At 30.8% G+C, this 23492-nt stretch overlaps 4 protein-coding genes and 1 non-coding gene across 5 annotated transcripts; 3 read left to right on the top strand and 2 right to left on the bottom strand.

Annotated features, from left to right (window-relative positions):
• The first annotated feature begins 2516 nt into the window (after window positions 1-2516).
• LOC102586644 (probable pectate lyase P18) lies at window positions 2517-4592 on the top strand. Its single transcript, XM_006338575.2, has 4 exons — window positions 2517-2676; window positions 2763-3127; window positions 3209-3729; window positions 4094-4592. Exons 1-4 carry the CDS (start codon window positions 2576-2578, stop codon window positions 4316-4318), a joined length of 1212 nt encoding a protein of 403 aa, XP_006338637.2. The 5' UTR covers window positions 2517-2575; the 3' UTR covers window positions 4319-4592.
• A 978-nt stretch (window positions 4593-5570) lies between these two features.
• On the top strand, window positions 5571-6481 carry LOC102583451 (sodium/potassium/calcium exchanger 1-like). The gene is made up of 2 exons (XM_006338738.2): window positions 5571-5624; window positions 5876-6481. Exons 1-2 carry the CDS (start codon window positions 5571-5573, stop codon window positions 6449-6451), a joined length of 630 nt encoding a protein of 209 aa, XP_006338800.1. The 3' UTR covers window positions 6452-6481.
• A 7260-nt stretch (window positions 6482-13741) lies between these two features.
• On the bottom strand, window positions 13742-13813 carry TRNAT-UGU (transfer RNA threonine (anticodon UGU)). The gene has a single exon. It is a non-coding gene; the product is annotated as a tRNA-Thr (tRNA).
• Window positions 13814-14403: 590 nt separating this feature from the next.
• LOC102583120 (uncharacterized) lies at window positions 14404-15789 on the bottom strand. The gene is made up of 3 exons (XM_006338737.2): window positions 15469-15789; window positions 15147-15396; window positions 14404-14807 (listed from the first exon to the last, which is right to left on the bottom strand). The coding sequence occupies exons 1-3, from the start codon at window positions 15768-15770 to the stop codon at window positions 14487-14489; spliced, it is 873 nt and encodes a 290-aa protein (XP_006338799.1). The 5' UTR covers window positions 15771-15789; the 3' UTR covers window positions 14404-14486.
• A 2507-nt stretch (window positions 15790-18296) lies between these two features.
• LOC102582784 (cytochrome P450 724B1-like) lies at window positions 18297-21647 on the top strand. Its single transcript, XM_015308083.1, has 10 exons — window positions 18297-18392; window positions 18907-19049; window positions 19686-19809; window positions 20080-20232; window positions 20316-20528; window positions 20622-20708; window positions 20811-20834; window positions 21058-21165; window positions 21290-21408; window positions 21536-21647. The coding sequence occupies exons 1-10, from the start codon at window positions 18297-18299 to the stop codon at window positions 21645-21647; spliced, it is 1179 nt and encodes a 392-aa protein (XP_015163569.1).
• Window positions 21648-23492: the final 1845 nt, after the last annotated feature.

Genomic DNA, 23492 nt, shown 5'->3' with positions numbered 1-23492 from the left:
TATTATATATTATATAAACTCCCTTAGAAAATAAATATATATTATATATATTATATAGTAGAAAAAAAGTAGAATATAAGTAGAATATTATATAGGGAGTTTATGATGGGACATTCAAATGTCCCATCATAAACTCACTCTTATATATAAGTAGAATAAAGATAAAAAACCTTATTTTTTACCTTTGATATAATTTGGCTGAAAAAGGAATTATGAAAACATATCCGTCCAATATTTCTATAAAAAAAAAGCAGTCACGAAAACTTATCATGTTGTCGTTAATGCTGAGTGTTGACTATAATGAAAGTTTTGTTTTTTGTGGGATTATTTGGTGCTCAAAAAGACCAAAATGTTTTCTGAATAACCATAGTTCATTAAAATGGATTTTTTTAACCGAATCAATTATAACTATAGAGAAAAAACTAAATAAAGTGTTTAAAACAGAGCAAAATAAAGCAGTCAATAATCACACACAACACAGAAATTTTACTTTTTGTCGTGAATTTGGTTCTATAGCACCATTCCTTAATTGATGGGAAAAATACCACTTATTTCGGTCCCCAAGGGTTCAAAAATATACTTGAAAAAAAGAGAGTTACTGTTCTCTTTTGACTTCTTGTTTTGTGAGGAAAATATATGTAAAGAATTCATAGAATTAATATGTTGACAAATATTTGGACACTGTCACAAAGTATAGAATATTAATTAGTTTTCATGCATATTGTGTTGCCACATTCTTCTTAACCAAATCAGAAATCACTTCATCATCTAATTAATGTTACAATGATAAGAGCATGACAACTGACTTTATTGGCATTTATTTTCTAGTAACAAATCGATCGGTTTCCCAAGACTTCTTAGAGCATGTTTGAATTGGCTTAAAAGTTGGTCAAATCTATTTTTAAGTCATTTTTAGCCTTTAGAAGTGTTTAACAAGGTTAAAAATAACTTACAATAAGTTTAAAATGACTTTAAAAAAGTTAAAAATCAAAAATAGGTCTTCCCCTACTTTTTATTTTTTGCTTAAAAAGTCATTTAAGTTTGACTTTTTGTTTTTTGACTTAAAACCTACCTTTTTTAAGCCAATCCAAACCGGCTCTTATTCCCTCCATTTCTTTTTATATTTCATTAGTTGGTCCATAATATATTGCATTTCATAAAATCAATGTATAAATTACAATATTCTTCCAATTTTATCCTTATAAGTTATTAGTTTTGAAAATATGCATTTAAACAACATAGAAAACTAAATGAATAATTTATGTTGATTCGTCAAATTAATTCATATTTATTTATTAAAAAGTTGACTTAAAAAAATTAATAAGGATAATATAGTAAATGTACTTAATTTCTTCTTGCACATGAAATAAAAAATAATGACATATAAATAAAAATGACGAATTTTTTAATTCCCTCATAATGTAAACAATATTTATTTTACCCACGTCATTTAAGACCACCTAGAGGTACTTGTCTATACTTAGTGTAGATCGTAGATATTATAATTCTTCCGTTTTAAAATATTTTTCATATTGTTATTCCCAAGAATGAAACTGTATGAATTTTAATTATTAATATTTAAAATATTGAGCTAAACTACTTCAATGTAACTTTTGAAATTAATTAATTTAACTCTCAAAAAGTGAAATATAACAAATATTTTGTGATGGGGAAGTGATAATTTAAATGGTGTTATAACCTTTTGAAATCGGTTAAATCACATTCAGTACGTAGAAATTTTTATAATGCGACACTGAATAGATTTAATTATTGTTGATTAATGGCATGAGGTTACAACAAAGCACGCCGCTTAAACAAGTTTCCCGTTTACCAATTATCATTATGGGCGCCGTAATCACATGCAGTGTTATTTCTACTTTCTACTGCTAATCTTTTAATTAGTCTTATGCATCTCTTTTTCAATGGGGTGGGAAGGCAAACATAGAATACTCCATTACTATATTAATGCATTACCATTAGATGAATAAATATAAAATATTCTTTACATCTGTTTAAATTTTGGTGGGAAATTTAAATGGTATACCTATGATTGGAGTATTGTTTTTTAAAAAATATATATATTTTTCCATTCCAAATTAATTGTTAGGTTTCATTTCTTGAGAAGAAAACTACATAAATATTGATCAGTATTATATTTCCTCAAATTGACATCAGAAGAGTTGTAACATTGAATACTTTTTGAATATTTGAATATCTAGATTTTAATTATAAAATATTAAGTTGATCTAAATTCATTTTCACTTTGAAGATTATCAAAATTAACTGTAGAAAAACGAAATATAACAATAAATTTAGTAGGGATGGGGTACATTATTAATGTAGAAACTAGAAACTAACCTAACGATCAAAACTACCAAGTGGGAATCCAAAAGAACATCATCAGAAATTATGAATCAATTGAGGCCCACCTCTAGTTTAATCACGCCATTCATCCCGGGTATTTTCTTCCTTTATAAACCCCTCCTCCTTTTCTTCATTATTTACTCACCTCACCTCAACACAATATATTCTTTTCTATCTACAGGGCAGACTCTGCTTTACCCCCATTAAAAATATGTCTACTTTTCTCTTAACATTTTCCCTCCTTCTTCTAGCCCCACTACTCGTAATTAGTTCTATCCAAGACCCAGAACTTGTTGTACAAGACGTTCATAGGTAACACAAAAACCACTCGTGAGTAGTGACGACTTCTATTTTTATTCAATTTATTGGTATTAACTATTTTTTGTTATTTTGAACAGGAGCATCAATGCGTCATTGACGAGAAGGAATTTGGGATATTTATCGTGCGGATCAGGGAATCCAATCGACGATTGCTGGCGATGCAACCCCAATTGGGAGAAAAATCGCCAGCGATTAGCTGATTGCGCCATTGGCTTTGGAAAGAATGCCATTGGAGGAAAAAATGGCCGAATTTACGTGGTTACTGATTCAGGGAACGATGACCCCGTGAACCCCAAACCCGGAACTCTAAGACATGCTGTTATACAAGACGAGCCTTTATGGATCATTTTCAAAAGGGATATGGTCATTCAGCTCAAACAAGAGCTCGTCATGAACTCTTATAAAACCATAGATGGTCGTGGCGCGAGTGTTCACATTTCAGGTCAGAGGCAGATCCAGAATTAAAATTTCATTCTTTTCTAAAATTCATATATGTTATATTTTGCGATTACTATTGTTTCAGGTGGTCCGTGCATTACAATCCACCACACCAGTAACATTATAATACACGGGATTAATATACACGATTGTAAACAGAGTGGTAACGGCAACATTAGGGACTCACCAAACCATTCCGGATGGTGGGATGTTTCTGACGGTGACGGTATATCAATTTTCGGAGGGAAGAATATTTGGGTGGACCATTGTTCTTTGTCTAATTGCCACGATGGTTTAATTGATGCAATTCATGGATCTACAGCAATCACGATTTCTAACAACTATTTTACTCATCATGATAAGGTGATGTTGTTGGGACATAGTGATTCTTTTACACAGGACCAAGGCATGCAAGTCACAGTTGCTTTTAATCATTTTGGTGAAGGGTTGGTGCAAAGAATGCCAAGGTGTAGACATGGTTATTTCCATGTGGTCAATAATGACTATACTCACTGGGAAATGTATGCCATTGGTGGTAGTGCTGCACCTACTATTAATAGCCAAGGCAATAGGTTTCTTGCTCCCTATGAAAAATACCGCAAAGAGGTATTTCAATTCAACACTGAACATTAAATTACTTTATCTCATATAGAGAAATAATTTTTCTTTGACCCATGATTTTTAAACGTTAGTTGAAAAATAATAATACCATACAAATAAATTTAAAAGAAAATTGTTACTTATACTAAAAGTAGTATTGAATTCTCGTGATATAAAACAGAAAATTCTAGTAAAAGGGTTTGAACATTGCTACTTTTGAATCCACTTGTACAAATTTTTGGCTCGGCGCTGACCTATACTATTTCCCAATGTGCTAATTTTACTCTTTTTTTTAGGCTTGTACGTCGTTATCTTTTACACTAGAATTTGAAATGTAATAAGATTACACTAAATAGTTGAAATTTAACAGGTGACAAAGCATGAGGATGCACCAGAAAGTCAGTGGAGAAGCTGGAACTGGAGATCAGAAGGTGATTTGATGTTAAATGGAGCGTATTTCAGGCAAACAGGGGCAGGTGCATCATCATCTACTTATGCCAGAGCTTCAAGCTTAAGCGCTAGGCCTTCTTCTTTAGTTGGATCAATCACCACAAATGCCGGTCCTATTAACTGCAAAAAAGGCTCCCGCTGCTAGTAAATGGCCACTAAATTTATTTTACAAGGGAGAACTTACGATTACTAGATGACGATAGTGAAAGAAGTAGTGTTTTAATTAAGCTGAAAATGGTACGGAAAATATATGGAGACCATTTCGCAAAACTTATATTTCAATCGTTTTCTTTTTCTAAATTTTTCGAGGACAGACTATTACTACTAATTATTGTCCTTTGGACGTTTGTTTGTTCCTTGATATAGTGACTATCTTGGGTTTTCCCTAATGTGTTACTATCTTCCTTTATTTTAACTTATTTACTTGTCCAGACTAGCAAATCAAGATAAACTTTATAACTTAGTTTGCATTTTATCAATATTATTATTACTATAGTCATGTTCCAAAGTTTGAATTTTATTATTTTCAAATTTCAAACCGACGAGGAAATGGTTAAAATTAAACAGCAACTAAATGTTCACTGATAATATCATGATTTTTAGGATGCTTAACGACCTTTTATATATAGTCTTCCACAAATGCATGATCTATACAAATGCTGATCCTGAATTCATATTTGATGAGTTTAACTTTTATAGGAGTAGTCTTAATTCTGTTCAACACATTGATTATATTTTATTTACATATAAAAATTTATATTTTTGGCCAAACTATTGGATTCAATTTAAATATACGTCGCATCTGCCTATATATCGCACCAGGAAAGTTTCATCAATCTAAAAAATTGTACTAGACACTACAAAAATATACTAAACATAGCACATATTGTGCACATAAGAAAAGTTATAGCAAACTCTAGAAATAGAGCAAAAATAGTTGAAACTGCTAAAAATAATATTACCTTCGAAATGTGAATTCCCACTGAATTTTTTTATTTTTTGACGGAGATCTTCAAAGGATCAAAACAGTTGAGATCATATTTTAGAAATTATTTTGCATATATCACAGATATAAGGGTCTATTTTTGTTATTTTCTCGTTATTTGGGTAAGATCCGATATTTAATGTGAACATGCATGGGATTTTTACGACTGCTTCAGTTGTCTATTCAAGGTGGAAGAAATTGATTGGTCAATACACTTACCTTTTTTCCACTCTTCTTAGGAGCTTTTTCCGTCAATCATGGAAATGACCCTATGCTACAAACTAAGGAATTTAAGACATTATTGATAAGTCCATTTTTTTGACAATTGAGTCACTTAGCAATTAATAACTATTCCTCTGCTGGAATTGTAGGCATCAAATTAGTTAACTAAATAAACTACTATCTTATTAATATGAAATTTTCTAGTGTTAATTTGGAATTTAATCGAGCCCATCATGGAGAAGTGGTAGTGAATGGAAAAAAGAAAACAAGGCAAATAAAATATTTATTCAAGCAATCAGATCTTTTCATTTGATCATTTTATTAAAGCAAATTAAAACAACAAAATATACATGATGGAAGTTACAAGTACATGTCACTAAATCAACAAATTCGTTAGCTGTTCTCTCTGTTTTTTAAGTAATAAATTTCCTTCTGTGGAAAATTAATTTCACAGAATTTTAAAAAATAGTAAGTATTGATTAATGAATCAATTAGAAGAAGAATGCGGCAGCGACTGCAGCAGCAAAAACAGAGGAGACAGCCTTCAATGTAGTTGCGCCACTGGCGTCGGCGGCGGGTGCCTCAGCAGGTGTAGCAGCGGCGGGAGCGGTAGAGGTAGTGGGTGTGGTAGCAGTTTCACTGTCGGGAGATGGTGGTGATGCGGGTTCCTCTTCAGGAGTTTCCGCACTTGAAGTTGGAGAAGAGGAGGAAGGGACAGAACCGGAATTTGAAGATTTAGGAGATGATGCTGATGATGATGATGGGGATGACGATGATGATGATGATGGGGTACTTGCCTTAGGAGATGAGTCAGAGGATGATGGGGTGGTGGCTGCGGCAGCAGGTGCATTGGCACTACTGCTGTTTGGTGAAGCTGCTGCTGGAGTAGATGTAGATGGTGATGATGCGGGTGATGTTGCTGATGTGGATGGTGATGTTGCGGGGGATGTTGATGGCGATGTTGCTGATGGGGTTGAAGACGGGGATGCAGCAGGGGAGCTGCTTGGGGAATTATCTGCCGAAGCAAATCCAGCAATGGCAACAAATACCAGAGCCAAAACAATAACTTGACGAGCCATTTTTACTTTTTTTTTGGGTATTTTCTTTTTTTCCTTTTTAGATTTTTTTGATGTAAAAAGTTTGAAAGAATAATGATCCTTCAGTATTTGCAGTAGTTTTTTAAAGAGAAAAAACTGTGCAAATTAATAAGGATGAGGACAATGAAGAAGTTGAAGGCAATGAGTTATATAGGACAGAAGGAGTTACAGGTGTTAGGCCAATTTCCATCTGCAAAGATAAAAAAAAACGAACGGTAAACTGTAACGATATTGACCAAGCACCACAAAAATTCATGGGTGCACTTTATCTGCTCCTCCGTTCTCCATGGCGAGTCATCAATTCAAAGTTGTGAGCAATTTATGTGCTTTTCCGATACTTTATCTATTTCTGTTTGTTTGTTTTAACTACATTTTTCATATATTTAATAAAAAATGTTAGCTCTCAATTACTTTTAGTGATTCTTTAGTGGAAAATCCTAGTGTCATCCTTGATATACAATTAATAATAACCAACAAACATAAAAAAATAATGAAAATGCAAAAATAACGCTATTTATTGCCAAAGTTTTCATTTGAATTAATAAGTATTATAATATGGTTAAGAAAATTAAATTATAGTCAAACTTGTAAATACCTTCCATGATTTTTAATTTATTTATTTTGGGGTTAACCTTCCATAATTTATTTATTTTGTGGTTGTTGCTAAAAAAATATTTTTATTTTTATTTTTAGAAGCACTTTCAAAAAAACTTTTAAGAAAAGTACTTTTGGAACAAATATTTGTGTTTGGTTAATTCATTTGAAAAGTTCTTTGATAAACAAATTGTGTTTGACTAAATTTTTTAATCAATATTTTTGAGAGTCAAATTACGTAAAAGGACAAGTATCAATGCACTTTTAATATTAATATTATTTTAAATATCTATTATAAAAAAAATAAATTAATATTTTTTATTAAATTAAAATGTACATATTCAATTTTTCAATCAATATTATACATAGATGAAAATAAATAAATTAAATATTGATATATCATTGACATGATGATTTAAATATAATAAAAAATATCAAGCAAAATAAATTTAAAAATAACTTATTCGAAAAACTCATCATAAAAAAATAAAAATAAATATAAGTGATATATTTGTAAATATTTAAATATGACAAGGATATTTTGGGTTTGAATAAATAATTTTCTGCTTCTGCTATTTTTTTTTAAGAAACATAAATTTTTAGTTTCTTTCTGATAGTAGGAAAACTCTTTCTACTTCATTTAAAAAAAGAGTTTTACTGGTTAGTTAAACACCTTATTTTTCAAAATATATACTTTTTACTCAAAATAAGTGATTTTGGTCCTCTAACAACAATGTCAAACATACTCATAATTGTCATATTCCGTAAATCAAATTACAACTTATACAGTAATGTTTCTTAATATTTTCCAAGGGAAAATTAAAGATATTTATTTGTTATTAATTTGCCCTCAAAAATTATGATTCTAAGTTTTTTTTTTAATACTTTTTATCTTTATGGTTAACCTTCCACTTTTTTTTTTTTTTTGGGGGGGGGGGGTGCCCATCCATAATTCATATTACATATTTTAATGGTCATATTGTGTAAATCCAATTGACAACTTATACAATAATGTTTATTGAGTCACATTATTTATCGAAATTTTTTATTTTGTGTGTCACATAACCAATATTATTTATGAGGCTAATTTATTGCTTGACAAATGGACATAATTACTTATCTTTTTTGCAACTTTATGAAACGAGGACTGATCAATAAAAAGATGAAATTTCAAAAATATTTCTTCCATTTCATTATATGAAAATATCAATCAGTACATTTAGAGCAATAAGATATATAATATAAATATTCATCCTAATGTTCTTTTATGACTTATGCTTTTGCAAAAACAACACGCATCTCTTCATTAGCTTTGAATCTGCATAAAATTAATCAAAATAAATGTCATAAATAATGTGATACCAACCTAACTAAAAAAAGTTAGTAAAATAAAATTATACCTTAAATTCTTGAGCAGAAACGTGACCTCCCTGACATTTTTTCATACAGTCACTATAGCAATCCCCGTTAGCCCTACCTTTACTTGCACAATGAATAAAGCATTTTGCTGAGCAAGACATTTTTTCCTCACCAACAGCTTCAACATTTGTTAAAACATTCACAATTAAAAAAATTGTCAATATTACTTTTGTGAAGTTCATCATTTCTAATATTATTTTTTCCTCAATGGAATATTATTTTATTTTGTGTCTTAGGTACTTGATGGAAGAAAAACAGTGCTATTTATAATCAAAATTTCAACTATAATTTAAGACATATTAGACTATAATTAATCACATAAAACATTTAGATTAATAATATCAAACTTATAGTCAATAATATAATTTGGCTGTAATATTTATTATAGTCAAACTATTAATATATTTTGATTTTCATATTATGTAAATTTAACTAACAACTCAAAAACATTAATTAATGAAATAAAAACATTTAAATTATAATCAATAGATTATAGTCAAACTATTAATAAATATAATATATAATTTATTAGTCATATTATGAAAATTTAACTAACAACACATAAAAAATAATTAATCAGATAAAGCATTTAGATAATAGTCAATAATGCAGTTTGACTATAATATAGATTATAGTCAAATTCTTAATAAATATGATATATAATTTAGTACTTTTTTTTTAGTATATATTTTGATTGTCATATTATGTAAATTTAACTAACAACTCATTAAAAAAAATGTCTCACTTAACTTTATCACAAAGGAAAGACAAAGTTATTTCTGTATGATAACTGCAATTAATTTCTCAATGGAAAGACAAAGTTATTTCTGTATGATAACTGCAATTAATTTCTCCCTCGACAAAGTTATCGTTTTAAATTTTTAATTATAAAGTCCAGAACATAAAATATTACAATATTTAGTTACTTGAATTAAAAAATATCAGAAAAACTAATTCAAATTTAATTGATCGTATTCTCTTATTATATAAGTGTGACAATTAAATAACTAGAGTTGTCAAAAAGAGTCAACCCAACTCAACCCGACCCAAGACTCACGGGTCAAAGAATTTGATGTGCTAGGCGGCCCTGTCCTTCATTTGGAAGGCTCGTAAATACTCATCTCAACCCAATCCTAGAAGGGTTGTGAGCTGAGGCCGGCTAGCCCTTTTTTTTCATTTCAAACTTGAAATTCTATAACATCAAGAAAATGATAGGATTTTCAAATCAAATATGACAAACAAAGGTGTTCTTTCAATAACACTAGCAAAAAATCTAGTTGATTAACGTGTCTTAAATTGTCTTAGAATTTTACCCATGAAATTTGAAACTTCATGAAGTGTCTATTAAAAAAACAAGATAAAAAAGTAGTGAGTAGACTCCACTTTTAGTTGGTTTATAAAATTTTTGGTCATTTTAGAGAATTCACAAGATAAGTTTTGTTATTTATTTTGCAGAGATATCACAGTTGCATTTCCTAATTTTGTGGTGAATACACAAAAGAATGATGAGATTTACAAGGATTTCTGAGTTGTAAAAGTGGTGAGTACCTTTGAGAATATAGTTGTTTTTGTAGGGAGCCATACAGTGGCTTTATTGCATTTCCTTAAATAATATATGTTGTTCAAACTGTTCAAAAATATTGTCATTTCCAACTATTTTGAAAATTTTGACACACACCTGTCAACATTTTAAAAAAGTCTAGGCAACATACCATGTAATATACCAATAATATCTCTTTGAGGAAAGTTATTCTCGGGCCTCAAAAGTTTTGTTTATCTAATTCATATATATAGGTGTTTGGAGAGTGAAGTTAATTATGAATCCCCTATATGTAGTAGATGTAAGAAACACATGGGTACAATATCATAGCAAATACCACAATATCGAACATCATTCCAGCTTCTTACTATGTAAGAAACACATGACAAGTTCCAAACTCATTTTTGCAAATAAGTGAGGAGGAGCTAAACAGTGGCGATGGGAATATCATCATCACTCGCCCAGATTTATAACAGCTTCCATTAATGAGCTAAATCATCCACTCTTGATACCATAACTGAATCCACATAAGAAACAATTTGGATCTCTAACACTCCAACCGCAAAGCTAAAAGATTTGCAATGATCAAGTTAAATTACACATCTTCAATTTGGGGATGACCATGCAAGCATACAAAAAATCAAGAACAGATGAAAAGCTTCATGATGGAATATCAAGAATCTATCCAACCCCAGACATTAAAACTATGCATAGATTCCCTCATAACTTATACATGTTAGTTTCTAAGTTCCAAACCAAACACCTATTAATTTTATACATAGTAGAATACTGCCACCAAACATAGTATAACTTACTTCCTAGCCACCTACCAAACAACCCCTAAGGAAGGAAAGAAAACACAAGTGAGAGGGATTGCATAAAAGGCTATTCTTCTGGGACAACACTTGGAAGTACACTGGAAGATACAACCATTATAAAAGAAGAAACTATACGTCTTGGACATCAAGCAATTGTGTTAGTTGAAAATTGAGAAAAAAAATACTTCTGCTGCACATGGCAAAACATATTACTAGCACCTGGAAATATTATATGGGTAAATGTGGAATCTCCAATATAGTTGTATCCTACGTGACCAAGTAGGCCAAGGCCTATGACCAAGAACAAGCATTACAAGATCCTTAAGGAGGTTGAGGTTTCGGAGAGATCTTTTTTTTTTTTTTTTGATATCTTCTCCTGCCTAGACTGAACGTCACAATAATTAAAGTCGGAGAGCACTCAGCATGCTGAACCAAGTAGACCAGATACCTCTGAGACATAGGCCATTCTAAGCATCTCAAGCCTCAATACATTCAATAACAACACCCTTTGTTCAGAACTGGCTCAATGAAATGCCGATTATAAGTTGAAATACGAATCAAGGAAAACCAGGAACAATGGGTGAAAAGAAACTAATCAACTTAAGAAAAGAGATGCCCTCTCACAAGTTCACAATATGGGTGACAACTCAATCAGCCGACCTACTTAGCTCATAATACTTGCCACAGGACTAGCTCAAGCAACCTAGGTCCAGATTAAGGTGAATAAGCTCCCTACAAAGTTGGACCCTAAACCATGAGAGAATCTCAGGAAACTTGTATGACAAAAATTATAGCAATGGACGGGAAAGTAGCTCTTCTCTTAAAGGAAGATTTCCCAGGATATAAGGGAATCATAGGTAAAGGCACAAGGATCTTATCAAGCAAACAGAGGGCACAAATAAAGCATCAAGATCAAATCAGGTAGTATCAAGAGTTCAAGTGCCTTAATCTAATTCTGCGCCTCACAGTAGTTTCGCCTAGTTTTTATCCCATTGTTTCAATATTTGAATTAATTGGAACATGGAAGGCCTGACATCTCAGGCACTCTTCTTCTTTCTCTCTTTTTTTCCCTCTTGTGTTTGCTATACCTTTTGCCCACCACCCAAGCAAAGTCGGTCCCCAGTTAAGATTTCAATCCATGTTAACATAGCAAAACCCAAGTGGCCTACCTAAATCTCTCAATCAAAAAAAAAAAAAAAATTCTCACATAAATGGCATAGGAAATATGGTTTACATGTAGAGACAGATATATACCCACATACTCGCAAATGAAAAGAAAACTATAACACATTTACGCATTATTATTGTTTATTTAGTTAGAATGATGTCACCTTCGGGAATTGTTTTTAAGGATCAAAACCTCGAGTTAGACCACAAATGGTGCCCAATCATAAGGGAACTTGCCCTAAACACGTCAACTATTATTTATTTTCCCATATTATTTTGTTTTTTATAAAAATAGTCTGGGCTAGTACGCAAACACGTCAACTATTATGCGGTGTACCTATATCTTCCACACATAGCAGTAGCTCTGTCCACCAAGGCTTTAGGATAGGAAGAATCTGACAAGTTATTTTTGTATTTACTGGGATTTGAAGCATGATCGAACTTAGATCACACTCTTGGGTATGCAAATTATTCTTTACTGGCTATATCAACTACACACATATGCTCTTAGAGCACACACATTCTTTACAGCCATAAAAAGCAAAATCCATACTGTAATTTACCAAGGCAAACTCTCGACACATTAGCACAATGAAGAAGAATGGAACAGTGAAGCATATAAAACAACAGTAGTTAAAGGGATGAAATCAACCAAAAGTAATTTAATGATATGAAGCTCTTCAAATCACCAAAGAAAGAGGTGAGATGTGAAGGCAACAGAGAAGATGTCAAAGCAAATTATAAGCCCTGCAAAATAAATTATTAAGAAAATCAAGTGTAACTTCTTTTTGACCTATTACTATCGGTTCTTCAGAGTTCAGATCATTGTCGATAATAACAACAACAAGTTATCGATCCGTTCTTCAGAGTTCAGATAATTGTAAATAACAGCAACAACTAGCTATAGATGTGGAAGAGATTTCTCAAGAGTTCTTCAGAATTGCCCTAAAAGCTTCTAAGATGATGGCTTATCTATGTTAGACTGCAACACTTTCACAAAGCCTGACCAATAAATCCCAAACATACATCTCTACTCGGGATGAAAAAAGGTTCATTATTCCTAAAACATGATTTAGCAATCGAAATTGAGCTATATTTTCAACCCAAAATGGTGATGGACATGGGAAAAAGGACTATCTTTCAGTCAGAAACAATTAACATTACGCTGGAAAGGGACATCAAATTTCACCTATGCCTTTGTCTTCCTCCTCAAGCGCTTCCTTAGCTTCTTCAACTTGTGCTTATTCATCTTCTTCTTCCTCTTTTTCTTCACACTATCCGCCCATATCTTCAGTGAATCTTCTTCTACGACGACGCATCCATCATTCTCAGATTTAATTACCCCAATTTGAGAAATGGGGTTTAGGAAAAGCCCGAAAGAGAAACTTGGATAAACCAGCGAGCAAGGGGAAACATTCTGATTTGAATCCTCTGTTTCGCGTTGGAGACAAAAGGGTATTTGATTTCGTCTGCTACAAGAAGGATGAGCCAAGATTGGTGGCTGAGGAGGGGTAGAACTGAGGATTGCCGGTTCGGATTTATTAAGGTTAGTGATGATTCTTGTTGTGGCAGATTGAAATTGGTTCTTCAGAGCTTTCCGAAGAATTGAAGCCATTTGGAGTAACAATTCAAGAACCACCAAAAAGAGAAAGGAAAAATAACAGAGAATTGCATCCGCTAGGGTTTTGCCAAAAAGGAAGACGTAAAAGTTTCAAAAATAAATATATGCCCCCATGCAGGATCGAACTACAGACCTTCAGTTTACAAGACTGACGCTCTACCACTGAGCTATACAGGCTGTGTTCTTTGCTCTGAAAAAAAAGTTAATTATTCAATGAATTAAATAAATATCGTTCCTCTTCTTTCATGTTAAAATTTTTTAGTTGGTGGGATAAGAATAATAATTTTGGTCATAAGACTATTATAAGGCAAATTTGGTAATATGTGTTACCTAGTCCTACGATTATTTTATATAATCGTGAAATAAGTTATCTCATATAAAAGGTGAAATAAAATAATCTCATAGAATATCCTTGTCTATCTCATCCCACCAACTAAACGACCTTTAAAAGGGTAAACAAAAGGGGATACTTGAGTCATATTCATTATGAATTAAGTTTAACCACCTCTCATTTTAATAACACCAAACAACATGATTTGATTCATTTAGATGATAAATTAAGTTTAGAGTGCATATTAGTTAAATTAAGTGATACTAAAAGTTAATGTAAATATCAAACGAGTTTATTATATCTTCTTCCTGTATAAGCCTAAATAAGACGATTTGTTATGGCTTGTAATTAATTAAGCCAGTCCATAAAGTGAAGTTAACAGAATTTCAGCACATGATTTGTGGTTACTAATTACAAATTGGGCTTATACAACAAATAAAAATAAAAATGTAACACAATAATATACCCACGTTTACTACAAATTGAATTGAATTACAATTACAATGTATGAATACAAATTTATTCATGCACTGGTTTAAAGTTTCTATAAGCTATAACTGCGTAAAAAGGATCAGATGAAGCTGATAACAACCCAATCAACTGCATTATTTTACTCAGAGGTGATTTATTTTCTTGATCATCATTACTTGGTAATTTACGAATCACTTCTGGCTCTGTAAATCCCTTAATACATTGAAAATATTGTACCACAAGTTGCACTCTTCCGTACCCTGAACTGTCCCTCCATGCACTAATTGCTTTATCGTAGAACAATCTGTTACTGAAACTTACAATAAACACTCCTCCAGGTCTTAGAATTCGAAATACTTCTGCAAAAACCTGAAATTTAATAGTAACATTGTATTATAGGGATTATTAATACAATGATCAACATAGAAACTAAACATTGTGTTCTTGTGATGCATGATTTAGTACTAATATATCTAACTAACTTTTTCTCCATATCTTTGGATTTTGTGTGGCTTATAATGAACCACACATCTTGCAACAATATCTATGTGGTTGTGGTAACACTTGATTCTATCCTCTCTTCCAAATCATCAATCATTATAATCCAATTAAGGGATCATTTAGGCTAATACATCATACACCATAAGGCTTAAGATTTCAAAAAGAAATGACTAATCACCATCTAATTAATTTAGGGTAATGACTGACCTTCTCAGGCTGTTGAAGATACTGCACACTAACAGTACATAAAACAGCATCAAAACTGCAATTTTCAAACTGAAGTTTCTCATCTTCATTCAAATCCTTCACAAAGAAATAATCCAATTTGGGATTTTTGGCAAGCTCTTGGGCATTAAGTCCATGACCTACCACCTTTTTGTACTTCACTTCTTGTGGTAAATGACTCACCCATGAGCTCATAAGGTCAAGAATCTCAAATTCAGGCCTCAAACATTTCCTATAAAAACAGGGGAGTCCAAACGTTAAATTGGATCAATAACATATGTCTAGTATATTTTGACACCCTTACCGGTAAAGATTTGTTAAATTGGAAATGAAACGATCATCGACGTGTGTGACGAATCTTGGAAAGGCATAAAATTCCCTGTCTGGTAAAATGTTAAGTTTGGTTCTTCCTTGTTGAGTAAGTACCATGCGTTTGATTTTTCCTGCTGTTGATTTCGTAGAATTGTTGTTATCTTCATTTTTATAATAGGCTTTTGGAATTATTATTGAGGGCTGTGTTTTTAATTTGGATGGAAGAGGAAACAAGTGTAAGTTTGAGGATTCCCATGTTTTGGGATGGGAATTTGGAGCTATGGTGAGAAACATGTCTAATTTTGACTTTGATGAACACACACATCAATTTATCATTTTTATTTGGGCTTTTTGGTGTTTTAAATTGTTCAAATTAACTTTTTTGGCCCATAGGTAATTTGGACTGGTAGCCCACGTCCCTCAAGACTGCAGGGCTGAAATCACAGTCAAAATTTAAAAGTTTTAACTTTCAAAATATGCCATGTAAATTAGAACAATGTGGAGTTCTAGTATTTTCCTTTTGTATTGACAAAATTCTTTTTTTTTTTCTAGAGTTTGTTTCTTTTATATTGAAAAAATTCTCTTCCTTTTTGGAATTTAAATAATAATAATACCACACATTTTCTTAGTATGTTGTATATTTGATTGGTGAAGTAGATCGAGTCAATAAAATAATTTAAATGGTATCTTATTATTTTTTATAAAATTAAGTTTAAAATAAAAAATATATATTTGAAATATTTATTGAAAAAAATTATTTAAATTGCATGGGTGACCTTTCAAGTGAAATATCAATAGTTGAATGACTTTGAAAATAAAATAAAGGCATGTAACCTTTTAAGTGAGCTACTAATCTGCGATTTTTGAGTTATAAAATAAAATTAAGTAACGAAATCATTCGAAGTTTGAGTCAACAGAAGAAGAAAGTCCATACTAGAATTGTACAAATAATCTTTGATATGATGTAGATAAGATAGTATTAATTACCAACTTATCTAGGCATGGACTATAGGCATATATAACTAAATGATTATTGCTACTTAACAGAAGAAGAAAGTCCATACAAGAATGGTACAGATCTGATGTAGATGCGATAGTTTAAATTACCAACTTATCTAGGCATGGACATAGGCATATATAACTAAATGATCACTGCTACTTTAGATTATGCGACTTTTAAGTTATAAAATAAAACAATTGATTGGTGAAGTGGATCAAGTCAATAAAATAATTTAAATGAGTGTCTTATTATTTTTTTAATTAAAATTAAGTTTAAAACAAAAATTATATTTCAAAAAAATTTAATGAAAAAATCAATCAAATTTGTTGGGTGACTTTTTAACAGTTCATTTCTTCTTTTTTTTTTTTTTACATTTTCTTTACAAGCTTTAGTTTTTTCTTTTTGATGACAAAGGAAATCCGCAGGCGCAACCACATAGGAGAGGTAACCCGCACCAGGCTTGCCTGGTGCGACGAGCTCAACCCAGAGGCAAACTCCTTACTTTCGTTGGCAAGGGGTTTTGAACTTGAGACCTCCAACATGGAAGTCCCAATCTCAAACCACGGGGGTCACCCCAAAGGATTTTACAAGTTTTAGTTATTCATTCTTAAAAATAAAATTTCCATCTTATTTAGCTTAAATATTTTTATGTGTGTATTTTCATGATTGTGCTGTGTGTTTTTAAAATAAAATTTCATCCTATTTAACTTTAAAATAAAACATACATTTTATTTAGCTTAAAAATAAAATTTCCATCTTATTTAACTTAAAAATAAAACTTTCATCTTATTTAGTTTAAAAATAAAATTACCATCTTATTTAGCTTAAAAATAAATCTTTCATATTAAGTTTATTAAAGTAAAAGAAAATTTATTATTAAAGTTATCTACATTTTAATTGATATATAAAATATAATTTTTAAATGAGAAATAAACTAATTAATATGTAATTTAGTGGAGTGAACATTTTAAGAGAAATCAAAATATAAATAAACATAAGAATTAGGCAAATAAATTCAATTTATAATATATTCATAAATAAAAATTGTATTTATAAAATGTAATTTTTCAATAGAAAAATATATTATCACATAAACAACGAATAATTAAGGTTGTGAATGTTATTATAAATGTTATTAAAAATTAGTATGTTAATATATGAATGTAAAAGTGAGGTATAAAAGAGAGTTTAAGAGGGGGGGGGGGGTTATTATTTTACATACTTTATCCCAAATAAGTTATCTTGGGGTTACTATTCCACCTCCAATGAGGGATAACTTATCTCAGGACTAATTGTTAATCCTGAGATAAGTTATTTGAGCCTTTGCAACCAAACAATAATTAAAGGCTACTCAAAAGTTGTCCCGGGATTAAGTCCTTTTATTCATCACATCAAACGATCCCTATGTGAAATAACAATAGTTGAATGACCTTGAAAATAAAATAAAGTTAGGTAACTTTTAAAGTAAGCTACTTCAAATTATAGGACTGTTAGTTATAAAACAAAATTAAGCAATTTTATAAGAGAATCATTCAAAGTTGAGTCAACAGGAAAAAGAATAATTAAGATTGTGAATGTTATTATAAATGTTGTAATTAAACATAAACTATTAATTAAAAATATGTAATTTAGTGGAGTGAACATTTTAAGAGAAATTGAAAGATAAATAAACATAAGAATTAGGCAAATAAATTCAATTTATAATATATTCATAAATTAAAATTGTATTTATAAAAATATAAACAACGAATAATTAAGGTTGTGAATGCTATTATAAATGTTGTTAAAAATTAGTTTGTTAATATATGAATGTAAAAGTGATGTATAAAAGAGAGTTTAAGGGGAGTATTTTTGTTATTATACATACTTTATCTCAGGATAAGTTATCATGGGATTACTATTCCACCTCCAGTGAGGTACAACTTATCCAGAACTAATTGTTAATCATGAGATAAGTTATCCGAGCCTTTGCAAACAAACAACATATTAAAAGCTACTTAAAGTTATTCCGAGATTAACCATGACACCAAACGATCCCTAAATGAAATAACAATGGTTGAATGACCTTGAAAATGAAATAAAGTCAATAACTTTTCAAGTAAGCTACTTCAAATTATAAGACTTTTAGTTGTAAAACAAAAGTAAGCAACTTTATAAGGGAATCATAGTCAACAGGAAGAAGAAAGTCAATACAAGAATTGTACAGATAATTTTTTATCTGAGGTAGATGAGACATGTTATAATTAGCAACTTTTCTGGGCATGAGCTATAGGCCTATATAAGTAACTGATTGCACAAGGCAGGATAATCCCATGCTCCAAACAAAATTATTAGTACTGAAGAATTTGTTTCATCATGATTTTGCCCCTTCCAGTGATATTGGCTTTCTTGTTTGGTACTGTAATTTTTGTGTTAAACTTAATCTTTCAGCATTTCTTCTTAGTTCATAAGCATGACCATAAAGGATTACCTAATGGGAGCATGGGTTTGCCCTTGATTGGAGAGACATATGGCTTCTGCACCCCTCATAAATCATTCTCCATTGGCAATTTCTTGCAACAACATTGCTCTAGGTATGTACTTCATCATATATACTTTCATGCAAAATCTTATTATCATGTGTGGCAAATGGGCTTGTTTGATCAAATTTAATTGGGGAAGATTAAAGACAGGTTGGACTGAATTTGCATGAGCCAATAGGTTGTTGATCCACTCAAAAGTTACTTGGTTTCAAATGGGCTAAGAAATGGCCGGTTAAAACTCAAGTCGCCCACTTAATTATTACTCTAATTTAGTTGCTTTATTTATTTTTTTATAATTTTTTAGTAACTACTAAAATTATTACTTACTTTTCTTTATTACGACTATCTATCGAATAAAATTGTTATGATGCGTGGAAAATGGCGGAAAAAAAAGTCAACAATAAATAAAAGAGAAATAAATAGAATATAGAAAATCATTGAATTTGTTTGCTCCGATACAAGAAATCTGCCCTGAATAAGGCAGATAAGGCGCAAGAACATTGTTTGATCAAATTTAATATCCAATCTTCTGTATATAAATACATTTTCATCCATTATATTACACCATTTGACACGTTTTGACCCAACCTATTTAACCTTAGATAAATTAAACGAATCATATATAACTAAAAATAAGTTTATTTTTTTCCATCGCTAACGGTGTATATTATGTTGATTCTATTTCAGATATGGGAAAATATTCAAATCCAACATATTTGGGGCTCCAACCATTGTTTCATGTGACTTGGAGCTCAACACATTTGTCCTCCAAAATGAAGGAAAATTGTTCCAAAGCAGCTATCCAAAACCTGTGAAAAATATTCTTGGGAAACACTCTTTGTTGCTTCTCACTGATTTTGACCGTCACAAAAGATTTCGAAGCATTGAAATGTCCCTCATCAATAAATTTAAGTGTACACCACATTTTTTTAGTCATCTTGACAAGTTGTGTCTCTCACTAATGGAGTCATGGAGAGGAAATCAATTCATTCTCTTTTTTAAACAAGCTAAACAGGTCCGTCCACTTAATTCGTCATCTATATACATACATACGTATACATAACTTTATTTGAATTTGCAGTTTAGCTTTAGTATGATATTGATGAGTGTGTTGGAGATGGAACCTGGAGAACCACTTGGTTTGGAGTTATTAAAAGATTTCCTCACATTTATGAAAGGCTTTGTCTCCATTCCAATTAACCTTCCGTGGACACACCATGGCAAGGCCATCAAGGTACTAATAATTTTTCTTACATACTTTTATTTTTTAATTAAACGTCTCAAGTTTGAATGTATGATTCTTTGTGGTGAGTACAGGCTCGTAGAAGGATCGCATCCACATTGAAACAAATACTAAAAGAAAAGGACTCTTTTAATGAGATAATGTTATTGAAAGGAAAATTAAGTGATGTGGAAAAAGTGAGCATTGTACTAGACCTTCTTTTTGCTGGTTTTGAAACAACCTCTGGACTTTTGTCTCTACTAGTTTATTTTCTTGCTAAATCATCACAAGCTCTTCAAAATTTGAAGGTAAAAGTAACTCTTCAATCATCAAACTAATTTAACATTTATAAAATTATATCAATACCAATTACTTCTCTAATTAATTTATTATATGATCAGGATGAACACCGCACATTAAGGAGAAAGAAAAAGAAGGGGGAACCTTTAAATTGGGAAGATTATAAGCAAATGGAATTCACCATGATGGTATATAATTAATTCTTCTACTTTTTCAATTCAACCATTATGGTAATTCTCTGGATGTTTTCATTTGTATTATAGAAAAATTAAACTCTCATTATAATTCAGGTCATAAATGAAACTCTACGTTGTGGAAATTTGGTGAAGTTTGTACTCAGGGAAGCTATTAAGGGTGTAGACTTCAAAGGTTTGTACAAATTTGTGATAATCTTCATGTCAATGAACTTCCTTCATCATATTGGTGATTTCAGTCGTCATATATAATAAGTATTTCGTCATGAATATATATATGTTTAGTTTTATTTTTGTATAGTGTAATTTTTCTTTTGAGCTACATTATTGTGCTTGAATTCCAGGATATCATATTCCAGCAGGATGGAAAATACTCCCTATATTTTCTTCAATGCATCTTGATCCATCGTTGCATGAAAATCCATCGGAGTTTAACCCTTGGAGATGGGCCGTAAGTTTACCTTTTTCTAGTGAAGCATATTAATTTCAACGGACCATATATAAATTAAGCGTGATTTTTATTTTTTACTATAATAGTAATATTTAGTTACACAATTTATTTTTCTGAAATTCAGGATCCAGCCACAAGCAAAAATGTGACCCCATTTGGTGGTGGATTGCGGATGTGTCCTGGATCCGAGCTTGCCAAATTAGAAGCAGCTTTTTTCCTACATCATCTTGTCCTCAATTACAGGTATTTAATACATAAAAAAAACTCAAATGTACCTATTTATTGTTTAAATATACTATCATCGTCGTTTGCCTTTATCTGATGTTTTTTTTTTATTATATGATAAAAACATTAATCATCTATTGCGTAGGTGGACAGTGAAAGAAGATGAATATCCAATGTTGTGCCCATATATGGACTTCCCAAAAGGACTGATAATAGCTTTGGAGGCAGAAACAACTGATCTTGATGAATTTCTTTAAATATAAAGTTGTTGAATAAGAGTTAAGATTGATCGCTAATCTATTAATCTTATGGAGTAATATTTAAATGTAATAAAACAAATGTTGCAATGCTAAATTGAACTTTTGCTTTTTTTCGCCTTTCGTACTTTTTCAAAAAGTCATGAGCATACTATGTGTGCCATGTTATCACTCAATGCTATAATAATAATATTTTAAAAAAGGAATTCTCCTCAAAACTTGTGCAGAAAAGTCAGTTACACGCTCAAACTATTGTGGCGGCCTATTACACACCTAATCTTGTTCAAAGTGATATTATAATACCCCTTCCGAAGACACTCTCAGTTTTGTGTAAAAAAAGTGTTGTACACGCGTTTTCAGACATAAATACTATTATTTTTAATTTTTAAAAACCTTTATCTCTTGATATTTTCTTAAACTTTTGCAAAAAAATAAAAAATTGAACATCTTCCTCCTCACCATACATTTCTCTTTTTAAAATCTAGTTCTTCTTCTTCTTCTCCATTGTTCATAAATTGAAGGAAAAGATAAAAATTTAAAGAGAAAATAGGAGTCAGTAAATCAATTAAGAAGTATAAAGATGTTGGCGGCGGCGATAGGCGATGGGCAACTCCATTGTTGCCGGTGGAACAAATAAATTTTTCAGATCTGTAAAATTCTTTAAAAATCTTGATAACTATATGTATGTAAATCAAGCATTTCATTATTATTCTTTGTGTGTAATGATTAATCAAATATGCTATTGATGATTTATGACATAAAAATAGAAATTGTGGTGGTTGTAGGCAGTGCTCCGACGAGAATAGAGAAGACAAAGATGGAGAAATCATTTTCTTCAATGAACTTTTGATAAATTTAGGCAATATAATCATGAATTTTATGCATTAATGTTATAGAATTTTCAATAGAAATCATTATCTTTCTCATGATTATTTTTCGGTAACCTTCTCCGGTGAATCCTCTGGCGAGTTCAAATGGAAAAATCATGAAAATTATTAACTTTTCTATGGAAGTCATCATGTTCTCCACTCCTTTCTATTTCTTTTTAAAGTTCCTCTTTAAGGGTAGAGTGTTGGATGTCCTTCCATCAAACAATCAATGATGACAACTGTGGTGATTCCTTAAGAAGAAGAAGAACTCAAAATAAAGAAAAATATAAATGCTTTAAAGAATTGGGGCCACCAATAAAAAAGATTAAAAAAGAAAGGAAATTGAAATAATTAATATATTAAAAATTATAAAACATAATTATATAATGGCCAATAAAATAGTGTCATGTGTTCAAAGTTGTCATTTTAACATATATTTTTTTCTTGTCACGCACCTCAAGGAAGGCGAAGACACTTTTTTTGCCATGTCACGTTCTAAAGGGGTATTAATATCATTTTGAACAATATTAGGTATGTAATAGGTCACCATAATAGTTTGAGTGTGCAACTGACTTTTCGATATAAATTCAGGGAGGATTATATGCCTTTTCCCTTATAAAAAATGACATTTTGTATGATGATAATCAATTAAGTATAACAAATTGTGAAATATTCAATTAAAATAAAATTTTGTACTAAGTAATCAATTTTGAATTTTTATTTTATTATTTAATTAAAAATCATACTTTTTCAAGAGAGTCATCACTAAAGGGTGTAATAATAGCATTTAATTTTTTTAGGAGGGAATTAAAATTCTTGCAAAGGTTAAATTAATGTATGTAACTGAAAATTTAATCAAAGTTCAAAGATTTTTTAAAATGTGAATAGGAGATTATGTGTATAAATATGAATCTTGAATACTCTACAACTATAAAATAAAATGTCATTAATAAATGTCATAATTATCTAGAGTATA

This window comes from Solanum tuberosum, unplaced genomic scaffold (genome assembly GCF_000226075.1).
Source record: "Solanum tuberosum cultivar DM 1-3 516 R44 unplaced genomic scaffold, SolTub_3.0 scf00004, whole genome shotgun sequence".
NCBI classification, from domain to species: domain Eukaryota; kingdom Viridiplantae; phylum Streptophyta; class Magnoliopsida; order Solanales; family Solanaceae; genus Solanum; species Solanum tuberosum.
Note: the sequence above shows the minus strand (reverse complement) of the source record. Positions and strands in the feature narration are given on the sequence as shown.

What these genes read in the sequence shown, in the direction of transcription:
- LOC102586644 (XM_006338575.2), top strand. Translation starts at nt 2,576, where the DNA reads ATGTCTACTTTTCTCTTAACATTTTCCCTCCTTCTTCTAGCCCCACTA. An exon ending in GTTGTACAAGACGTTCATAG is followed by an intron (nt 2,677 to 2,762) that starts GTAACACAAAAA and finishes TATTTTGAACAG; the next exon opens with GAGCATCAATGCGTCATTGA. An exon ending in CGCGAGTGTTCACATTTCAG is followed by an intron (nt 3,128 to 3,208) that starts GTCAGAGGCAGA and finishes CTATTGTTTCAG; the next exon opens with GTGGTCCGTGCATTACAATC.
- LOC102583451 (XM_006338738.2), top strand. Translation starts at nt 5,571, where the DNA reads ATGAAATTTTCTAGTGTTAATTTGGAATTTAATCGAGCCCATCATGGA. An exon ending in GAGCCCATCATGGAGAAGTG is followed by an intron (nt 5,625 to 5,875) that starts GTAGTGAATGGA and finishes TGAATCAATTAG; the next exon opens with AAGAAGAATGCGGCAGCGAC.
- LOC102583120 (XM_006338737.2), bottom strand. Translation starts at nt 15,770, where the DNA reads ATGTTTCTCACCATAGCTCCAAATTCCCATCCCAAAACATGGGAATCC. An exon ending in AATTTAACAAATCTTTACCG is followed by an intron (nt 15,397 to 15,468) that starts GTAAGGGTGTCA and finishes CTGTTTTTATAG; the next exon opens with GAAATGTTTGAGGCCTGAAT. An exon ending in ATCTTCAACAGCCTGAGAAG is followed by an intron (nt 14,808 to 15,146) that starts GTCAGTCATTAC and finishes ATTAAATTTCAG; the next exon opens with GTTTTTGCAGAAGTATTTCG.
- LOC102582784 (XM_015308083.1), top strand. Translation starts at nt 18,297, where the DNA reads ATGTATAAAAGAGAGTTTAAGGGGAGTATTTTTGTTATTATACATACT. An exon ending in ACCATGGCAAGGCCATCAAG is followed by an intron (nt 20,233 to 20,315) that starts GTACTAATAATT and finishes TGGTGAGTACAG; the next exon opens with GCTCGTAGAAGGATCGCATC. An exon ending in TTAACCCTTGGAGATGGGCC is followed by an intron (nt 21,166 to 21,289) that starts GTAAGTTTACCT and finishes TCTGAAATTCAG; the next exon opens with GATCCAGCCACAAGCAAAAA.